The sequence below is a fragment of the Vipera ursinii genome (genome assembly GCF_947247035.1).
Source record: "Vipera ursinii genome assembly, chromosome: 1".
Classification (NCBI taxonomy): domain Eukaryota; kingdom Metazoa; phylum Chordata; class Lepidosauria; order Squamata; family Viperidae; genus Vipera; species Vipera ursinii.
This window is the reverse complement of record NC_139512.1, coordinates 261,633,467-261,650,245: the sequence shown is the minus strand read 5'-3', so window position 1 is coordinate 261,650,245 and position 16,779 is coordinate 261,633,467. Positions and strand designations below refer to the sequence as shown.

General features: G+C 40.1%; 1 protein-coding gene across 9 annotated transcripts in view; it reads right to left on the bottom strand.

Moving 5' to 3' along the window:
• The window catches only part of NCOA7 (nuclear receptor coactivator 7), a 71,452-nt gene that overhangs the window by 19,621 nt on the left and 35,052 nt on the right, over positions 1-16,779 (bottom strand). For all 9 annotated transcript variants that reach the window (XM_083370407.1, XM_083370415.1, XM_083370414.1 and 6 more), the window contains exons 4-8: positions 14,776-14,855; positions 13,113-13,220; positions 9,993-10,088; positions 8,881-9,003; positions 3,856-4,040 (exon numbers count right to left, since the gene is read on the bottom strand). In XM_083370407.1, coding sequence (XP_083226533.1) covers positions 3,856-4,040; positions 8,881-9,003; positions 9,993-10,088; positions 13,113-13,220; positions 14,776-14,855 — 592 coding nt within the window. The remainder of the gene's footprint in view (positions 1-3,855; positions 4,041-8,880; positions 9,004-9,992; positions 10,089-13,112; positions 13,221-14,775; positions 14,856-16,779) is intronic.

Sequence of the window (16,779 nt, the reverse complement as noted above, 5' to 3'; positions counted from 1 at the left end):
GATGTGCATCTCTGTAATGAGAAGGGGTGTGGTCTAATGACATCAACACCCTGTATCAGGTGTGCATAATTATTAGGCAACTTCCTTTCCTTTGGCAAAATGGGTCAAAAGAAGGACTTGACAGGCTCAGAAAAGTCAAAAATAGTGAGATATCTTGCAGAGGGATGCAGCACTCTTAAAATTGGAAAGCTTCTGAAGCGTGATCATCGAACAATCAAGCGTTTCATTCAAAATAGTCAACAGGGTCGCAAGAAGCGTGTGGAGAAACCAAGGCGCAAAATAACTGCCCATGAACTGAGAAAAGTCAAGCGTGCAGCTGCCAAGATGCCACTTGCCACCAGTTTGGCCATATTTCAGAGCTGCAACATCACTGGAGTGCCCAAAAGCACAAGGTGTGCAATACTCAGAGACATGGCCAAGGTAAGAAAGGCTGAAAGACGACCACCACTGAACAAGACACACAAGCTGAAACGTCAAGACTGGGCCAAGAAATATCTCAAGACTGATTTTTCTAAGGTTTTATGGACTGATGAAATGAGAGTGAGTCTTGATGGGCCAGATGGATGGGCCCGTGGCTGGATTGGTAAAGGGCAGAGAGCTCCAGTCCGACTCAGACGCCAGCAAGGTGGAGGTGGAGTACTGGTTTGGGCTGGTATCATCAAAGATGAGCTTGTGGGGCCTTTTCGGGTTGAGGATGGAGTCAAGCTCAACTCCCAGTCCTACTGCCAGTTTCTGGAAGACACCTTCTTCAAGCAGTGGTACAGGAAGAAGTCTGCATCCTTCAAGAAAAACATGATTTTCATGCAGGACAATGCTCCATCACACGCGTCCAAGTACTCCACAGCGTGGCTGGCAAGAAAGGGTATAAAAGAAGGAAATCTAATGACATGGCCTCCTTGTTCACCTGATCTGAACCCCATTGAGAACCTGTGGTCCATCATCAAATGTGAGATTTACAAGGAGGGAAAACAGTACACCTCTCTGAACAGTGTCTGGGAGGCTGTGGTTGCTGCTGCACGCAATGTTGATGGTGAACAGATCAAAACACTGACAGAATCCATGGATGGCAGGCTTTTGAGCGTCCTTGCAAAGAAAGGTGGCTATATTGGTCACTGATTTGTTTTTGTTATGTTTTTGAATGTCAGAAATGTATATTTGTGAATGTTGAGATGTTATATTGGTTTCACTGGTAAAAATAAATAATTGAAATGGGTATATATTTGTTTTTTGTTAAGTTGCCTAATAATTATGCACAGTAATAGTCACCTGCACACACAGATATCCCCCTAAAATAGCTATAACTAAAAACAAACTAAAAACTACTTCCAAAATTATTCAGCTTTGATATTAATGAGTTTTTTGGGTTCATTGAGAACATGGTTGTTGTTCAATAATAAAATTAATCCTCAAAAATACAACTTGCCTAATAATTCTGCACTCCCTGTATATAGCAGCCCAACTGATATGTGACACAATCATGAAATCTGAACTGTAACAACTACTACAGCAAGCACATATAAATACGTTTTTATTCAAATGTCTGGAATTTTAAAGCAGGTTAACTGTCTAATTTTACAGGAATCAAATAATCAAAGCCACCTAAAAATAATAATTAAAAAAGTCAGAGGAAAATCCTGATTGCTTCCTCATTCTAAAAAGTTCTAAAAAGTATGATCATTTGTCTCTAGTAGAAATGATTGTTTGATTATAGCTCTTTCTTGATGTCCCTTCAACATCTCCAATTCTAGAAGTTAACTTCTGCAAAGTAAAGTAAAAAAAAAACTAAGGCCGCTGATGTCTCTGTTGCTTTTTGTTATGCTAAAACTTTATAGTGTTGAAGCAATTAATGAAGACATGTTGGTGCTTCTATTTAAGAAATCAGACACCAAAAAGTTAATTAAAATAATCATTAAGGAGAAAGGTAAGAGAATAATAACTAAAATCACTTTTTATATAATTTTCATATGTTAGAACTACCTAAAGAGGACAGATAAGAAGACTCATTCAAACAATATGAAGGCTTTGGATGTGTTGTTGGTTCCCCCCCCCAGAAATCCAAAATAACTTCTTCCTAGCCCTGCAAATCAGAAAGTTATCCTGGATCCTTTTTTTTTTTTTTTTTTTGCTTATGAGTGTATTTCCAATGAAGTTATTCCCATTCACAGGAAGTGATTTCAAAATCTGCTTTCTGACAGGAGGATCCATCATACATCTCCTCCTTACAGCCTTTAGCCAAGAACATTCAGTTTAATTAATGGCATGGGCAAGATATGATAACATGCAGAAATTAGCTCAGTAAATCTATACTCTCTTCCAGTTCTCTGGAACATCTTTGTCATTTCTTGATTTCCTGCCATTTGGCAGCTTTTATTCTGTTCAGAATTCTTAACTGCTCATTTTTCATGACCTTTTTGGGAAGTTATAAAATTCTAACACAGAATATTTTACCTACTGGTTTTACATAGGTCAAGCACCTCGTAAAACAACTTTTCATGTTAATAGTTACACCACTGACAAAACATACTGTATTTTTCGGACCATAAGATGCATCTGTCCATAAGACGCACCCAGTTTTTAGAGCAGGAAAACAAGAAAAATATTCTGAACCAAATAGTACCGGTATACTAAAATATTTAGGGTTAGGGTTAGGGTTAGGGAAAAGGGATCCTATTGTATTATTGTTGTTGCTGTTATTATTTTTTTAAAAAAATAAAACACGGAAGGAAGAGGAGTGGGCTTCACAAAAAGGGACTAGAAATGCCAGGGGCAGACACAAAAAAGGGGGGGGGGCGACAGACAGTCCGGGTCTGTCCAGCCTTTTATTCTCCTGCTGCAAAAACTCCCAACAATACCTTTGTCCAAAACGCCTCTCGCCTCTTTCGAAAGCAATTGGAGAGGCGGGCAGGCGCTACAGGCTCAAGGGGGGGAAACGGGTGACAGGGCTCCGCTTGCACGGCCGGGGACTTCCATGATGATCTGCATTAAAGCCCCCCGCAGGAGTGGGGGTGGGGGGGGTCTGATTGGTGCGATGCCTGCCTACCCCCTCCCTCCCCACTGCCACGGTCGGCCCCTTTTTCCTTGGAATGGGCAGCGTCTCCGGGCTAGCTGCCAACGCAGTCCGTGCCACAAGCCGCGGGCGTTGCATGGGAGGCGAGGGCAGCAGCCGCGGAAGGGAAGTTTTGCAGAGGAGTTAGAAGAGCGTGGCAGCTGCCCACGCCCTGTTCTTGCCAGCCAGACAGGAGGAAGAAAAAAAGGAGTGGGTGGGCTGGGTCTCCCTTGCCTTTGCTAGGGTACCACACCTTTGGACCATAAGATGCACCCTCGTTTCCCCCCACACACTTTTTTTGGGGGAAAAGTGTGTCTTATGATCCGAAAAATACGGTAACCCATGTATTAGAGAACAATAATATCAAATAAAGCCACTTTGGTCTAGTGGTGAAGGTTCTGGCCTAGAAATCAGGAGACTGAGAGTTCTAGTTCCACTTTAGGCATGAAAGCCAGCTGGTCACTTTAAGCCAGACACCTTCTCTCAGCCCACTTTACATGGTTGTTATTGTGGGGAAAGAGAGGAAGGAATACTATTTATGTTTGCTGTTTTGAGTTACTTACAAAGTAATGAAGCCAGGATTTTAAAAAATTATGCCATTCACAAAGCACAAAAAAATCATTTTTTTAACGTTCTCTGCTAAAAATAGTATGGGGGCCTAAGTTTGCATTGTTATTCTACATTCCTTTCTTGTCAGATGGCATTTTGCTCCACAATTTAACAACATTCTCTTTTTCCTTGCCAGTTGGCTGAATGTTACATCCACCTGATAATGGTCAAACACAATCAACAAAGAAAACACTTCTTACGATGGAAGGGCATCTTTTATCTTCATGTGAGAGATATCGTTGTAGAGGGCAATCGAAACTACCTCCTCCATGGGACATTTGAGCCCATACTCTTCACAGCCATTCTCAATGACAACAGGGTCTGACTTATGAGGATCAAACATGATGGTGTTGGGAGTCACTAACATGACCCCTCCAACTACTCCCTTGAAAAACAAAATAAAAATAAGTAGACAGTTAGTACTTTAATTTTTTTTTTAAATTTAATTTTTATACCGCCCTTCTCCCGAAAGACTCAGGGCGGTGTACAGGGCAATACAATAAAATACAATATATTAAAATTAAAAGAAATATTAAATACAATAGCCCAATTCAATAGATTAATACAAGACGTTAAAATACCCCTAAACCCATCAGACCAGGCCGGCTTGTTCTGTACTTACACTCCTGGCATCACAACTGTCACAACACGATGACACAATGTACCCTCTGTGTTTTTTATACTCCCTTTCTTCTCTAATGTAGTCTTGCTTTCTTCCCAAGGGCTCAGTGAGGAGGAAGATTGGGGGGGAGGGGGAATCTCAGCTAAAACCGAGCCACAATAAAAGATTTTCAAAACACATCTATCTTCAGCAGACAAGGCCACAGTTATAAAAAGGGATCGAAATATTTAACTTTCATCTCGGTTGCAGTGAAAGAGGAGCTACAGCTTGTTAATCAATGAGAATCAAAAGGAAGATTCACAAGACAGCCCAATACATTTTCCGATTTTGGCTGCAAGCCCTAGCTTTAACTGATTTTAGTTCTGAGATGTAGAATTCCCAGTAGGAAGTTTGAATGGTTCTAAGATAGAGAAAAGGGACGTGGTGGCTCAGTGGGTTAGGACGCTGAGCTTGTCGATCAGAAGGTCGGCAGTTTGGCGGGTCAAATCCCAAGTGCCATGTAACAGAGTGAGCGCCTGTTACTCGTCCCAGCTTCTGCCAACCTAGCAGTTCGAAAGCAAGTAAAAATGCAAGTAGAAAAATAGGGACCACTCCGGTGGGAAGGTAACAGCGTTCCGTGCGCCTTTGGCATCTAGTCATGCCGGTCACATGACCACGGAGACGTTCTTGGACAAGCGCTGGCTCTTCGGCTTTGAAACGGAGATGAGCACCAGCCCCTAGAGTTGGAAACGACTAGCACGCATGTGCGGGGGAACCTTTACCTTTACCTAAGATAGAGAAGCAATTTAAATGGTTCTATTGTAGATCTTAAGTACCTATTACATATATACTAGGGGAGAAAAAAGTCAGAGGAAACACGGATTAGACAAAGAGAATGTGATTAGAGAACATGATGAGAATATAGATGGAACAGATTAGGAGAAAACTGAACACTCTCTTCTCTTCAGATCACTTTTCTTTTGCTTACATGTATACACAAAAATTAAAATAACAAGAGTGGTAAATACTTTTAGGTCTTAATCATCCCAACGAAAGTATTTGAAGGTTCTTTTTCCAAAACAATTTCAGCCCAGCTTTTCTTTGCCTTAGAAATCTTAATCACCCCAATGAAAGTATTTCAAGGATCTTTTTCCAAAACAATTTCAGCCTAGCCTTTCTTTATCAACAATTTTATGAAGGAAGCTCAGTATAGTCACAGAAGACTAGGAATACAAATTTTCTATAAAAATTAGAATCTTTGATCTCAGTTAAAATGTTTTATATCTGTGATGCAAAGACTCCAAACAATTAATAAAAATCTATTAAAAGAGCAACACTGGAGGCCACAACTTAGCTCCTGATTTCCAAAGTGCTGCAAGAGGTGGTAAAGGAGATGGTGTTATCACAAGAGGAGAAAGACTGAAATATTTTTGAAGCAGTATTAGGAGTATTATTAATATTAATTGAGAAAGACAAACATGCTCAAAAGAAGTCAGTATGTGCTTCATTGATTATAGAAGGGCCTTCCACTGCATTAATCATATCAAGCTGTGGAATCTGCTTAGAAAAATGAGAATCCCAGAACATTTCATTGCCCTTGGCAAAACCTACACACAGGTCAGGAAACCAAAGTATGGTCAGAACATGGTGAAGCAGATTGGCTGCAGGTTGGCAAAGGAGTGAGATAACCCTGCATATTTCTCCCCTTACTCATTCAAACTACATGCTGAATATACACAGAGGGAAGCTGGATTGGAAGAAGATGAGCATGGCTTTAAAATTGGAGGAAAAAAACATCAGTAATCTGTGTTATGCAAATGACACTACTCAAGATAGCTGAAAATGCAAACTCAGGTAGATGAAAATGCAAGTTCTAGTCAAGAAGCACAGTGGGAAAATAAGATTAAGATTAAATATAAATGAGATCAAACTAATAACAATAGGTACAACAACCAGCCTCAGAAATGACAATTAAGGCATTAAAGAGATGGATAGTTTCTAACCTAAAGGAACTAATATTAAGAAACACACTACAGGCTAGCACTTGGTAGATTAACCATGAAGGCCTTGGAAAAGATATCCACATTGTGCCTCTACATACAAAGATCACGGTCGTGCAGACAATGGTTTTACCTCTCTGGAGAAGGCTCTAATGATGGAAAAGATACAAGGAAAGAGAAGAAGAAAGTGTCTAGAGCAACGTCGATGAATTCAAGTACAGTGTTAATGGGTGTACCACTGAAAGACCTAAAGAACTAGGGAACAAATCACCATAAAGAAAATCTAGCTACATGGTAACTAAGGGTTGACACCAATTGGATAGTACTTAAGCACAGTGGCCTTTTACTTTTCATTCCCACCTGTAAAACTCACTGCAAATTGCTCTAAAATTGCCATTTAGGAACAAATGATGCACTGGGCTGGGCTGGAGCTCAGGGTAAAATGAGAATGATGCTAGATTGCCTTCCAGAGGCATCTCTTCTGCCCAATTTACAGTTGCAAGAAAAAGTATGTGAACCCTTTGGGATTACGTGGAGTTTTGCATGAATTGGCCATAAAATGCACTCTAAATGTCATGTAAGTCACAACAATAGAAAAACACAGTCTGCTTAAAATAATACTACACAAACATTAGCTGTTGTCATGTTTTAATTGAACATAACATGTAAACATTCACAGTGCAGGGTGGAAAAAGTATGTGAACCCCTAGCCTAATGACTTCTCCAAGAGCTAATTGGAGCCAGGAGTGAGCCAACCCTGATTCCAATCAGTGTGATGATATTGGATGTGTTGCTGACAGCTGTTCTGCCCTTTAAAAACACACCTGTTTTGGGTTTACTGGTCTCAAGAAGCACTGTCTGATGTGAACCATGCCTCGCAGAAAAGAGCTCTCAGAAGACCTACGATCAAGAATTGTTGACTTGCATGAAGCTGGAAAGGGTTACAAAAGTATCTCCAAAAGCCTTGATGTTCATGTGTCCACGGTAAGACAGACTGTCTACAAATGGAGAAAGTTTAGCACTGTTGCTACTCTCCCTAGGCGTGGTCGTCCTGTAAAAATGACGGCAAGAGCACAGCGCATAATGCTTAATGAGGTAAAGAAGAATCCTAGAGTGTCAGCTGAAGACCTACAGAAATCTCTGGCACATGTTAACATTTTTGTTGACACATCTACAATAAGGAAAACATTAAATAAGAATGGAGTACATGGGAGGACACCACGGAGGAAGCCATTGCTGTCCCAAAAAAATATTGCAGCACGTTTGAAGTTTGCAAAAGAGCACCTGGATGTTCCACAGCACTACTGGCAAAATATACTGTGGACAGATGAAACCAAAATTGAGTTGTTCGGGAAAAACACACAACACTATGTGTGGAGAAAAAAAGGCACAGCACACCAACATCAAAACCTCATCCCCACTGTAAAACATGGCGGAGGGAGCATCATGGTTTGGGGCTGCTTTGCTGCCTCAGGGCCTGGACGGATTGTTGTCATTGATGGGAAAATGAATTCCAGAGTTTATCAGGACATTTTGCAGGAAAACGTGCGACCATCTGTCCGCCAACTGAAGCTCCGCAGAGGATGGGTGATGCAACAGGACAATGACCCAAAGCATACAAGTAATCCAACAAAACAATGGCTTCAACAGAACAGAATACGCCTTCTGGAGTGGCCCAGTCAGAGTCCTGACCTCAACCCGATTGAAATGCTGTGGCATGACCTTAAGAGAGCGATTCACACCAGACATCCCAAGAATATTGCTACACTGAAACAGTTTTGTGAAGAGGAGTGGTCCAAAATTACTCCAGATCGTTGTGCAGGTCTGACCTGCAACTACAGGAAACGTTTTGTTGAGGTTATTGCTGCCAAAGGAGGGTCAACCAGTTATTAAGTCCAAAGGTTCACATACTTTTTCCACCCTGCACTGTGAATGTTTCCATCTTATGTTCAATTAAAACATGACAACAGCTAATGTTTGTGTAGTATTATTTTAAGCAGACTGTGTTTTTCTATTGTTGTGACTTACATGACGTTTAGAGTGCATTTTATGACCAATTCATGCAAAACTCCACATAATCCCAAAGGGTTCACATACTTTTTCTTGCAACTGTATTCAAGAATGCCATCTGACAGGAACTTAGAAACAGGCATTTTTGTTTCTTAATCGCACACCTTGGAACATTCTTCCCACCTGGAATTTAGGATCCTTTGCTTTTCCATCTCAATCAAGAGATTTAAGGTTATAATATGAATTCTGCAACCCAATCTACCATACCTGAAATGAACTATTTCTTGCTGATAACATAAGAAACAAATGGGCGTAGCTTCTAAAATTATTTCAATGAACAATTTTAAAGGTGCAATCAAAACAAGATTATCGGTTAGTGCCATTTATGTTAGGGACCTATACCATAGCCTCACTTGGATTACTAACTTGATAGTCTTTTGAATCTTTTTGCAAGATAGGTGCATTATTAAGATGCCTCTTTACCCCATTAAAGATCTGCTCCTTTTTACTATCTGGTGAACCTATTTTCCACATTAATATATCATTTGGTGTTCTACTTTAATTGGTATTTCACATAGGAAGCAAATCTGTTGGGAATTATCCAACTTTTCTACCTTTCCATCTGTGAAGTAACGACAATTCATTTTTAAAAACTTATACACCGGTTCATCTTCCTCTGAGGTGGACGACGTAACTCTCTGAAGAGGTCTACAAGCCCTTCTTGCTAAATCAGCATCCTTCAAAAATAAAATTAGACAAAGCAATGGCTTAGATCTTAAGTTAGGAGTTCATTCATGAATGTGATTCTTACTAATCCATCCCTTTGCAAAAATCATGAATATTCATCATATATTTGATATCATCTCAAAGGCCTGAGGAAATGCTTGAGACATAGACAGTTTCCAGGACTAAGGGGGTAGGGAAGCCCCACTCCTTGAACAGAAGCTATGATCTCCATGAAAGGAAAAATAGGTTTCCAAATCAGTATCCATAACAGTTATTACTGTTATATTATGTATGCTTTTTATAAAAACAGTCCTTCAATAACACAAAACTCATGTTTGTTGTATAGCTCACGGGTCCCCAACCTGTGGGCTGCAGCCTGGTAGTGGTCCATGGCCTCCTGGCCACCAGGCCACGGGACAGGCTGGCCAGTGCACACACATGAGTGCACACACCATTTGCTCTAGTGCCACGGCGTGCAAAACCAGGACACTGCGCCACGGGGCATGAAAACGGGCTGCTGTGCTGCGGGGTGTGAAAACAGGATGCCGCCGCACCTCATGGTGTGAAAATGGGCCACCACCACACCTCAGGGCATGAAAATGGGATGCCGCCGCACCTCGGGGCGCAAAAATGGGTGCCGCCGCAATGCATGGCACGGTAACAAAGCCCTGTTACCGCAAGAACAGGGCAGGGTTAGTAGCACACGCGCATGTAAAATGCTTCCCCCTCCCTTTCCCTGCGGTCCGCCAACCAAGAAAGGTTGATGACTTCTGGTATAGATTGAAATGTATTAGTCATTCCCAGAAATAGACCACCAACAAGATATCTATAAGCCTGTTTTTATATCACCTTTGCCTTTAAAGAAGGACACCACTGCTGTTTTGATTTTTCCTTCTTCTATTATTGGATAACGTTGGAAGGTTAAAACTCATACATGTTTTACTGCAACATATTCTGACTCTAAACGTTAACCTTAATTCAAACCTTATGCAAAACTTACCGGAAGCTTATCATATTCTGCATCTGATGAAGAAGGTGAAATAGGAGCACCAGAACTTGAGGAAGTTGCTTTTGAAGTACCTGGCACGTATAGTACCTAGTAAACAAAAATTAAAAAATGGAACACTAACATGTTAAACATTATGACCACTATTAAGATTAAATATGAATAGTAGTGTTATTTTAAAATACAATATATCAATAATTACTGGTTACTGGTTTTCATTCTTCTCTTCAGCCACCATCAATCTACTGTTCTCCAGGTGCATTAGACTTCAATATAACTAATGTGGGATTATGGGAATTGTTATCCAACTCATTCACAGAAAAAAAGGAATAGTGAAGGTTGCAAGAGACATTTTTTGTTTCTAATACCATTACAATTTTTTAAAAAAAATGACATGCAATTAATTTGACTTCTACAATTAATCCAAGTACAAGTATTTAAAACAACAGAAAAGGAATAAAATGCACACTAAAATTATCTAGAAGCAAGCTCTGTTTATTTTCAGGGTTCCTCACTAAAGCTTGAAGACTCTAGTTTATATCATAAGGAACACTATAAGCCACCTAGAGTCACTCTGGATACAAGAACAGTAGCATATTAATTTAATAAATAAATAATTTAAAAAGGAACAATTAGAGCAGACATATGAAACAATCAACAACATCTTCAAAGGAATAAAATTCACAAGGCAAGCTGAGAACAACAATACCCTTCCTGGATGTCCTTATCAGCAGAGAAAATAAAAGTAACATAAAGGTCAATCTGAACCACAAATCTATTGAAAATAACCCATACCTAACCAAGTGCTCCATTACCAAAGTAATAACCTAATCTACCACAAGCAAAAAAGTTGGAAAATCCGACAGGGTCATGTGGTGACCTGCTTAATAACCACATGAATTACGGCCATAATTCCATAATTCCAAAGGTAATCAAGACCTACCTATACTGTATTCTGAAAAACTGCAATTTTTATCCTTTACATACGGTAGAAGATGGCCTTGGGACAAGATATACCAAAAGGATTTAATCTCAATTTTAAAATACCCACACAAAATATTCAAAAGCCTATAGCTTCCAGTAACATGAACATGATAAAATTTGCTGCAGTTTAAATCACAAAGAACTGAAACCTGAAAATGAGATTTCTGGATCTAATTAGTTTCATGATGCGAAACAATGCTTGTTAAATTGTGTTCCAGTGAACTATGAAATTACTTAAAAAGCGTTCCAGGAGCTGTCAGAGAAAATGAGTGCCACAGGGACATTCTTTCCCTACTATTGATATTCCTATTATTCCAAGTTATTGGAAAAATTTGGCTATATCGTATAGGATGCCTTCAAACCCTGTGGAGTTAACAGGAAGCCTTAAGGGAAGAGTAAGGTAAAGGTTCCCCCGCACATGTGTGCTAGTCGTTTCCGACTCTAGGGGCCGGTGCTCATCTCCGTTTCAAAGCCGAAGAGCCAGCGCTTGTCCGAGGACATCTCCATGGTCATGTGGCCGGCATGACTAGACGCCAAAGGTGTACGGAATGCTGTCACCTTCCCACCATAGTGGTCCCTATTTTTCTACTTGCATTTTTACGTGCTTTTGAACTGCTAGGTTGGCAGAAGCTGGGACGAGTAACAGGCGTTCACTCTGTTACGTGGCACTCGGGATTTGACCCGCCAAACTGCCGACTTTCTGATCGACAAGCTCAGCGTCCTAACCCACTGAGCCACCACGTCCCTTAAGGGGAAGGTGTTGAAGAGCTTGCTGAGGGGATTGGACAGCTTGATGAGAGCCCCCAGCAAGGCCCCTCTCATCTGGTCACGATGCAGACCCAGCTGTGTGAGCCTGACAGCGTGGATGAAGATGACCCACAGCTGGCCCTGTTCAAGGACGCCCGACGTAGGAGGCAGTCAGTCAGGAGTAAACAGAGGAAGGCAATGGGGCACCTCGGAAGGAGGCACAGAGAGGCCATGCCCTGAACTGTATTTAAGGGGAATGTGTGGGAGGGCTGGTTTGCTGAAGGCAACCGCTTGGATAGTTCGTGTTTCTTAAAGCTCCGGTTTCTTGGTTCGTGTCTTGTTTGTTTTTGTAGTAATAAATTTGGCAGGCGTAATTCCAGCCTCTTGCCTTATTGTAAAAGGGGTTGTCCCTGCCTTTTCTGCGGGGCCGGTAGCAGGCTGGTACAGAACAGGCAGAGGCTGGAAGTACCAATGTTTATCAGAAAAGAACTAGCTATCGTTTACATTCTTCAACTGATCGTCTGTGAATTCCCAGATGGGTTGTAAGAATTTAGCCCACTCTGAATCTTACAGAGCTTAAAGAATGTTTTGCTGGGATTCCCCCCCTTACACATGGCATGCCTGATTAGGGGTGGCTCCCCTTAGTTCCCAAGTCAGACCTTGAGAAGTTCATGGAGCCCCTCAGCACTGACTGGGGTACTCCTTTCATAGGATTTTGGTCATTTACCAAATGATTTACCCTGAGCCAATTGTAAAATGCCAAAACCTTGGGGCTCCCCAGAACAACTCATATGTGACTGAGATGGGCATGAGGAGTCATCTATCTCCAAACAGCAGACCAGAAATAGGAGGAATACTTGTGTTGACCCTTTTTGTAAGCACACAAGGTGTTTAGGCTTGGCTTCTCCCCAGGTAGAATAGGCAAAGGTTGTTTCCATGCATGGGGAGATATTTGCTACTGCAAAAACAGCACTTTTAGAATTGGGCCTCCAAGACCAGAAGGTGCATGAACTGGAGGAAGGAGGAGCATCCTGCATCTGAAAATCCCTCATATGCAAAGAAGTAAAGCAGGCAAAAAGGTAGACTTGATGAACTGCCAAATAAGCATCACTGGAATGGTCGGAAACAAACAGGATGCATGTTTAATCATGTATGCTATTCACAGGGAGGATCCTGCTAAGAAATTTCTTAAGCATTACAAACTTCCAGACAAATTCAGAGTATAATATATAATATAAATCACAGACGAAAATAACAAATCAGAGTTATTGTAGAGGTAAACTGGAAGCTCTTGCGCTCTACCTGACATATAGCTAATCATCATTTCTATCACCAAAAGTTATTTGAAAAAAGTTAGCTCAAATCAAATCTTGTCACAATTACCTGGCCTGGAACAATTGTGTGTGTGAAAAGCTTATTGAGTTCCACAAGTTTATTTGGAGTGATGTTAAACTTCAGGGCTATGCTGTTTAAGGTGTCTTGGCTTCCAGCCTGAGACAGAGAAAAGACAGAAAGTTTAAATTTCAAAATGTATTTTAACCAATCATGACTCTTTAAAACAAATTATCTGGTCTAGATTCAGAGACTGCTACAAAAATGTTTTGGAACATAAAAAAAGAACTTTTTCAGATGCTGAGTCCACAAAATAATGACATCAGAAATTTCAAACCCACAGCACAGTGACTGTTTATCTGTGAAGTCACCACTGGATGACTTTTGGTTCCTTCTGTCTTTGTCCCAACTATACTGTATGAAGAAGCAATCATTTTGCAGCAGTCAATATGAGATTTATTTCTTTTGCCCCAGTTTCAACCATGAGAATATTTTTCCACAACTAACCAGGAGCATGTTGGTCAAACCATAAAAACTTCGTCACATTAGGGAAATCTTTTTGAGGATGGGTTTTTTTTGTGAGTAAATATGTGTGTGCACATGTATAGCCAAAAACATCTTCTGAATTATATTTTATGGACAAAAACAATACATTTATATTCTAAATCTTAAATCACTGATACTATGTGATTCTTGTTATCTTTTGATACAACAGACTAATAGGTCAATAGACTCCTGTGTCCCCAGGACTTTATGGGGTTAACGGAGATCTCTGCAAGCTGAATAACTTCCTGTTTTGCAGCATTTCCTCTTGAGATATAGAACAGGTGGTTTCCCACTGCCAGGAAACCCCCCTCCTCTCATTCTGGCTCCTAATACGTTTCCCCACCCCATAAGCACCTACATAAGATGATGTCCTACATAGCTTCTTATATGTGTTAACAAATATTCCACACATGGAAAATCTATATTTTATATAAAATTGGGCTTTCATTTGCACTACTTGCAGGGAAACTTAAGTAACCTATGACAAAAACAGCTATTATTCAACTATTTGTGGAATCAACCTAATACTTCAAATAGGAATAGGAATAGAATGGTTCTTAATTTCTTACTTCGCAAAATAATTTCACTAATTTTTCAGCATATGTACCTGGAGGAAGTCCAAAGCTACTGAGCTCTGTTTCTAATTAACTGACATAAAATATTGTTCCATGAAAAACATGTTAAGAGTCCCTTGAAAAATTGCTTCCTACAGCTGTTGTTTGGCCCAGAAAATACCACTAAACAACTGGAAAGGCAAGCAGCACTTAGCGAAGTGGGTATGTCTAGCAGGAAAATGGTACAAATAGAAAAAAACTTAAAATGTTTACAGAAGCTACAATTCTGGTCTTCAAATGGATTTCATGCACTATCAGGGGAAATTGCACGCACAGAGATGCAGGCGCGCGCGCGCACACACACACACACATGCAAACATACGTGCTCAGACACAGAGCACTCAAGAAATGACACATCATATGCTAAGTTGCTTTATTTTACATACTTCAGTTACAGTTAGAGAAAAAGGTTTTCTCCCCTTATTAGCATAAAACTTTATTGTTAACGTGAAATTATTATATAAGCAATTTTGTGACATTTCAAGTATACAAATTAGTGAAGGAGTGGACATTTCCACAACTCCCTTGTCCAAAAATTCCTAATCAAGCCTTACCGTGTATTCAATTGTACCATGGGGTTTCTGAGAGATCTTTTTTTTTTCTTTCTTCTCATTTGTTTTGGTTTGGTTATCATCTGAAAGAAAAACCAGAGCAACAATTATTAATATTGTTCTACATTTTTTGGTGATAATTTAGCACTATATGACAACAGGAGCCTAACCATGAATTTAAAGCAGAAATTGTAGCTTAACACATTGAGAAAAGCCCTTTTAACATTTGCAAGTTAAACAAGGATTGGCTGCATATTTCTTTCCAGTTATGTCAGCATGGCTCATATAAACTTTCCTATCTTCCAAGCATTTTTCTCTTGCCTGGGGCTATGACATTCAACCAGCCACTCATCAGCAGACATTCTGATCTCTGCAAAACAGTAAGACTCAAGCTGAAACTGATCCTCAACAATATTTAATTTTTTAAAGAAGAAATACATGCTACTTTCTCCTTTATGCTAGAATACATGCCTAAGCAATACACATGCTCAGTTACTTCTGCTTCTGTTAAATTCATTTCGCATAAGATAGAAAAGGCATAAATAAAATCACCCTAACAATGACAGCAGTAAGCAAATGGGGATAGCTGGAGACACTGATTACAGTATACTAACCCCGACCCCAACTACTGTTTATGCTGACTGGCTTAACTGTGGGTAAAAATATTTTCTAACCCTACTTCTTAAAATTTAGTGAAGTATGCAATCTTTCTAACCCAGTGGACAACGCTGCATTTTTAAAGCTGTTTTGATTAATGGTTGCATGGTATGTAGCCAATGATCCTTTAAAAAGAAGGTGAGTTTGGTGAACTGAAGAGACAGTAGGCTTTGCAGAACCTTTACATATCTATATTTCTCCTTATTTTGACTTCCAAAAGCAGGGGAGGAAAAAGCACTGAATTTAGAGCAATCTAACGGTCACAGAATTGGTTTGGGTGGAACCCATGCTACCTCTTTGACCCATAGACCCACCCCTATTCTAAACTTATACAGACAAAGCCTGAAGCAACCGTTCTACAAATATCTTATTTGAATTTGATTGGACTTGGGTTGATTGGACTTGGGGGGTCCAGCGATGGGAGGCAATTTAAGGAAGGGAAAAGTTAAGAGTTGGGGCTTTTGGCATGCAATTTCTCACTTCTGGCTATGTTGTTAGTTGCAAAATCGTGTCTGGCCCATCGTGACCCCATGGACAACGTTCCTCCAGGCCTTCCTGTCCTCTACCAGTTCTGGCTATGCACTACTGTAATTCACTTGACTTTTAATAAATCATATAGTACCTTTCTCATTAAATGGGGTTAAGGGTCATTGTTACGTTGAGCTTTAAGCTGGGGCAGATCTGATATACATCCTGCATAGCAGAGCTTTTTCCTTTGAATACTTTATAGTCAGGTTTCATATGATCTTTATCTAGCTATTCCTACCAAAACCAACATCAAAGCACATATCACAGTCCATCTTCTCTACATTATCATAAACTGCAAACTGCAAGGCCAACATCAGCTAAAGAACTGGCAGCTGTGACTTCACATTGTTGTGAATAGACTGGAGTAATATCTAAAGAATTCCCTCAATATCTGGAAATATTGAATTTATCGGACATAAACAACCTAATTCTACAAAAAAAAAAAAGCCCACCCTACTGTGAACTGCCTACATTCTTAGACACTACATGGATCATTCTTTGGTTATACCTGTTGAATTATTAAGGTTCCACCAGTCTTGGACTGTGAATCCAAGTGTAGATTACCCACACATCATCATAATAATGAATAGGACAGGACAGGTCAGGACAGCCCAGAACAAGTTTGCTTTCAACTAGATTCTTGCCCAAGCCTCTTGCCAGATAATCCTGACCTGCATCAAAGCAAGCCAAATTCATGGAAAAATAAAAATAACCCATATAAACACAGAATTGCATTGTTCAGAAGATCAACTGACTCATTTTCTCCAAATCTGACAAATTTAGGCAAGGGGAAAGGATGTAAACCTATCCCTTCTCTATTTC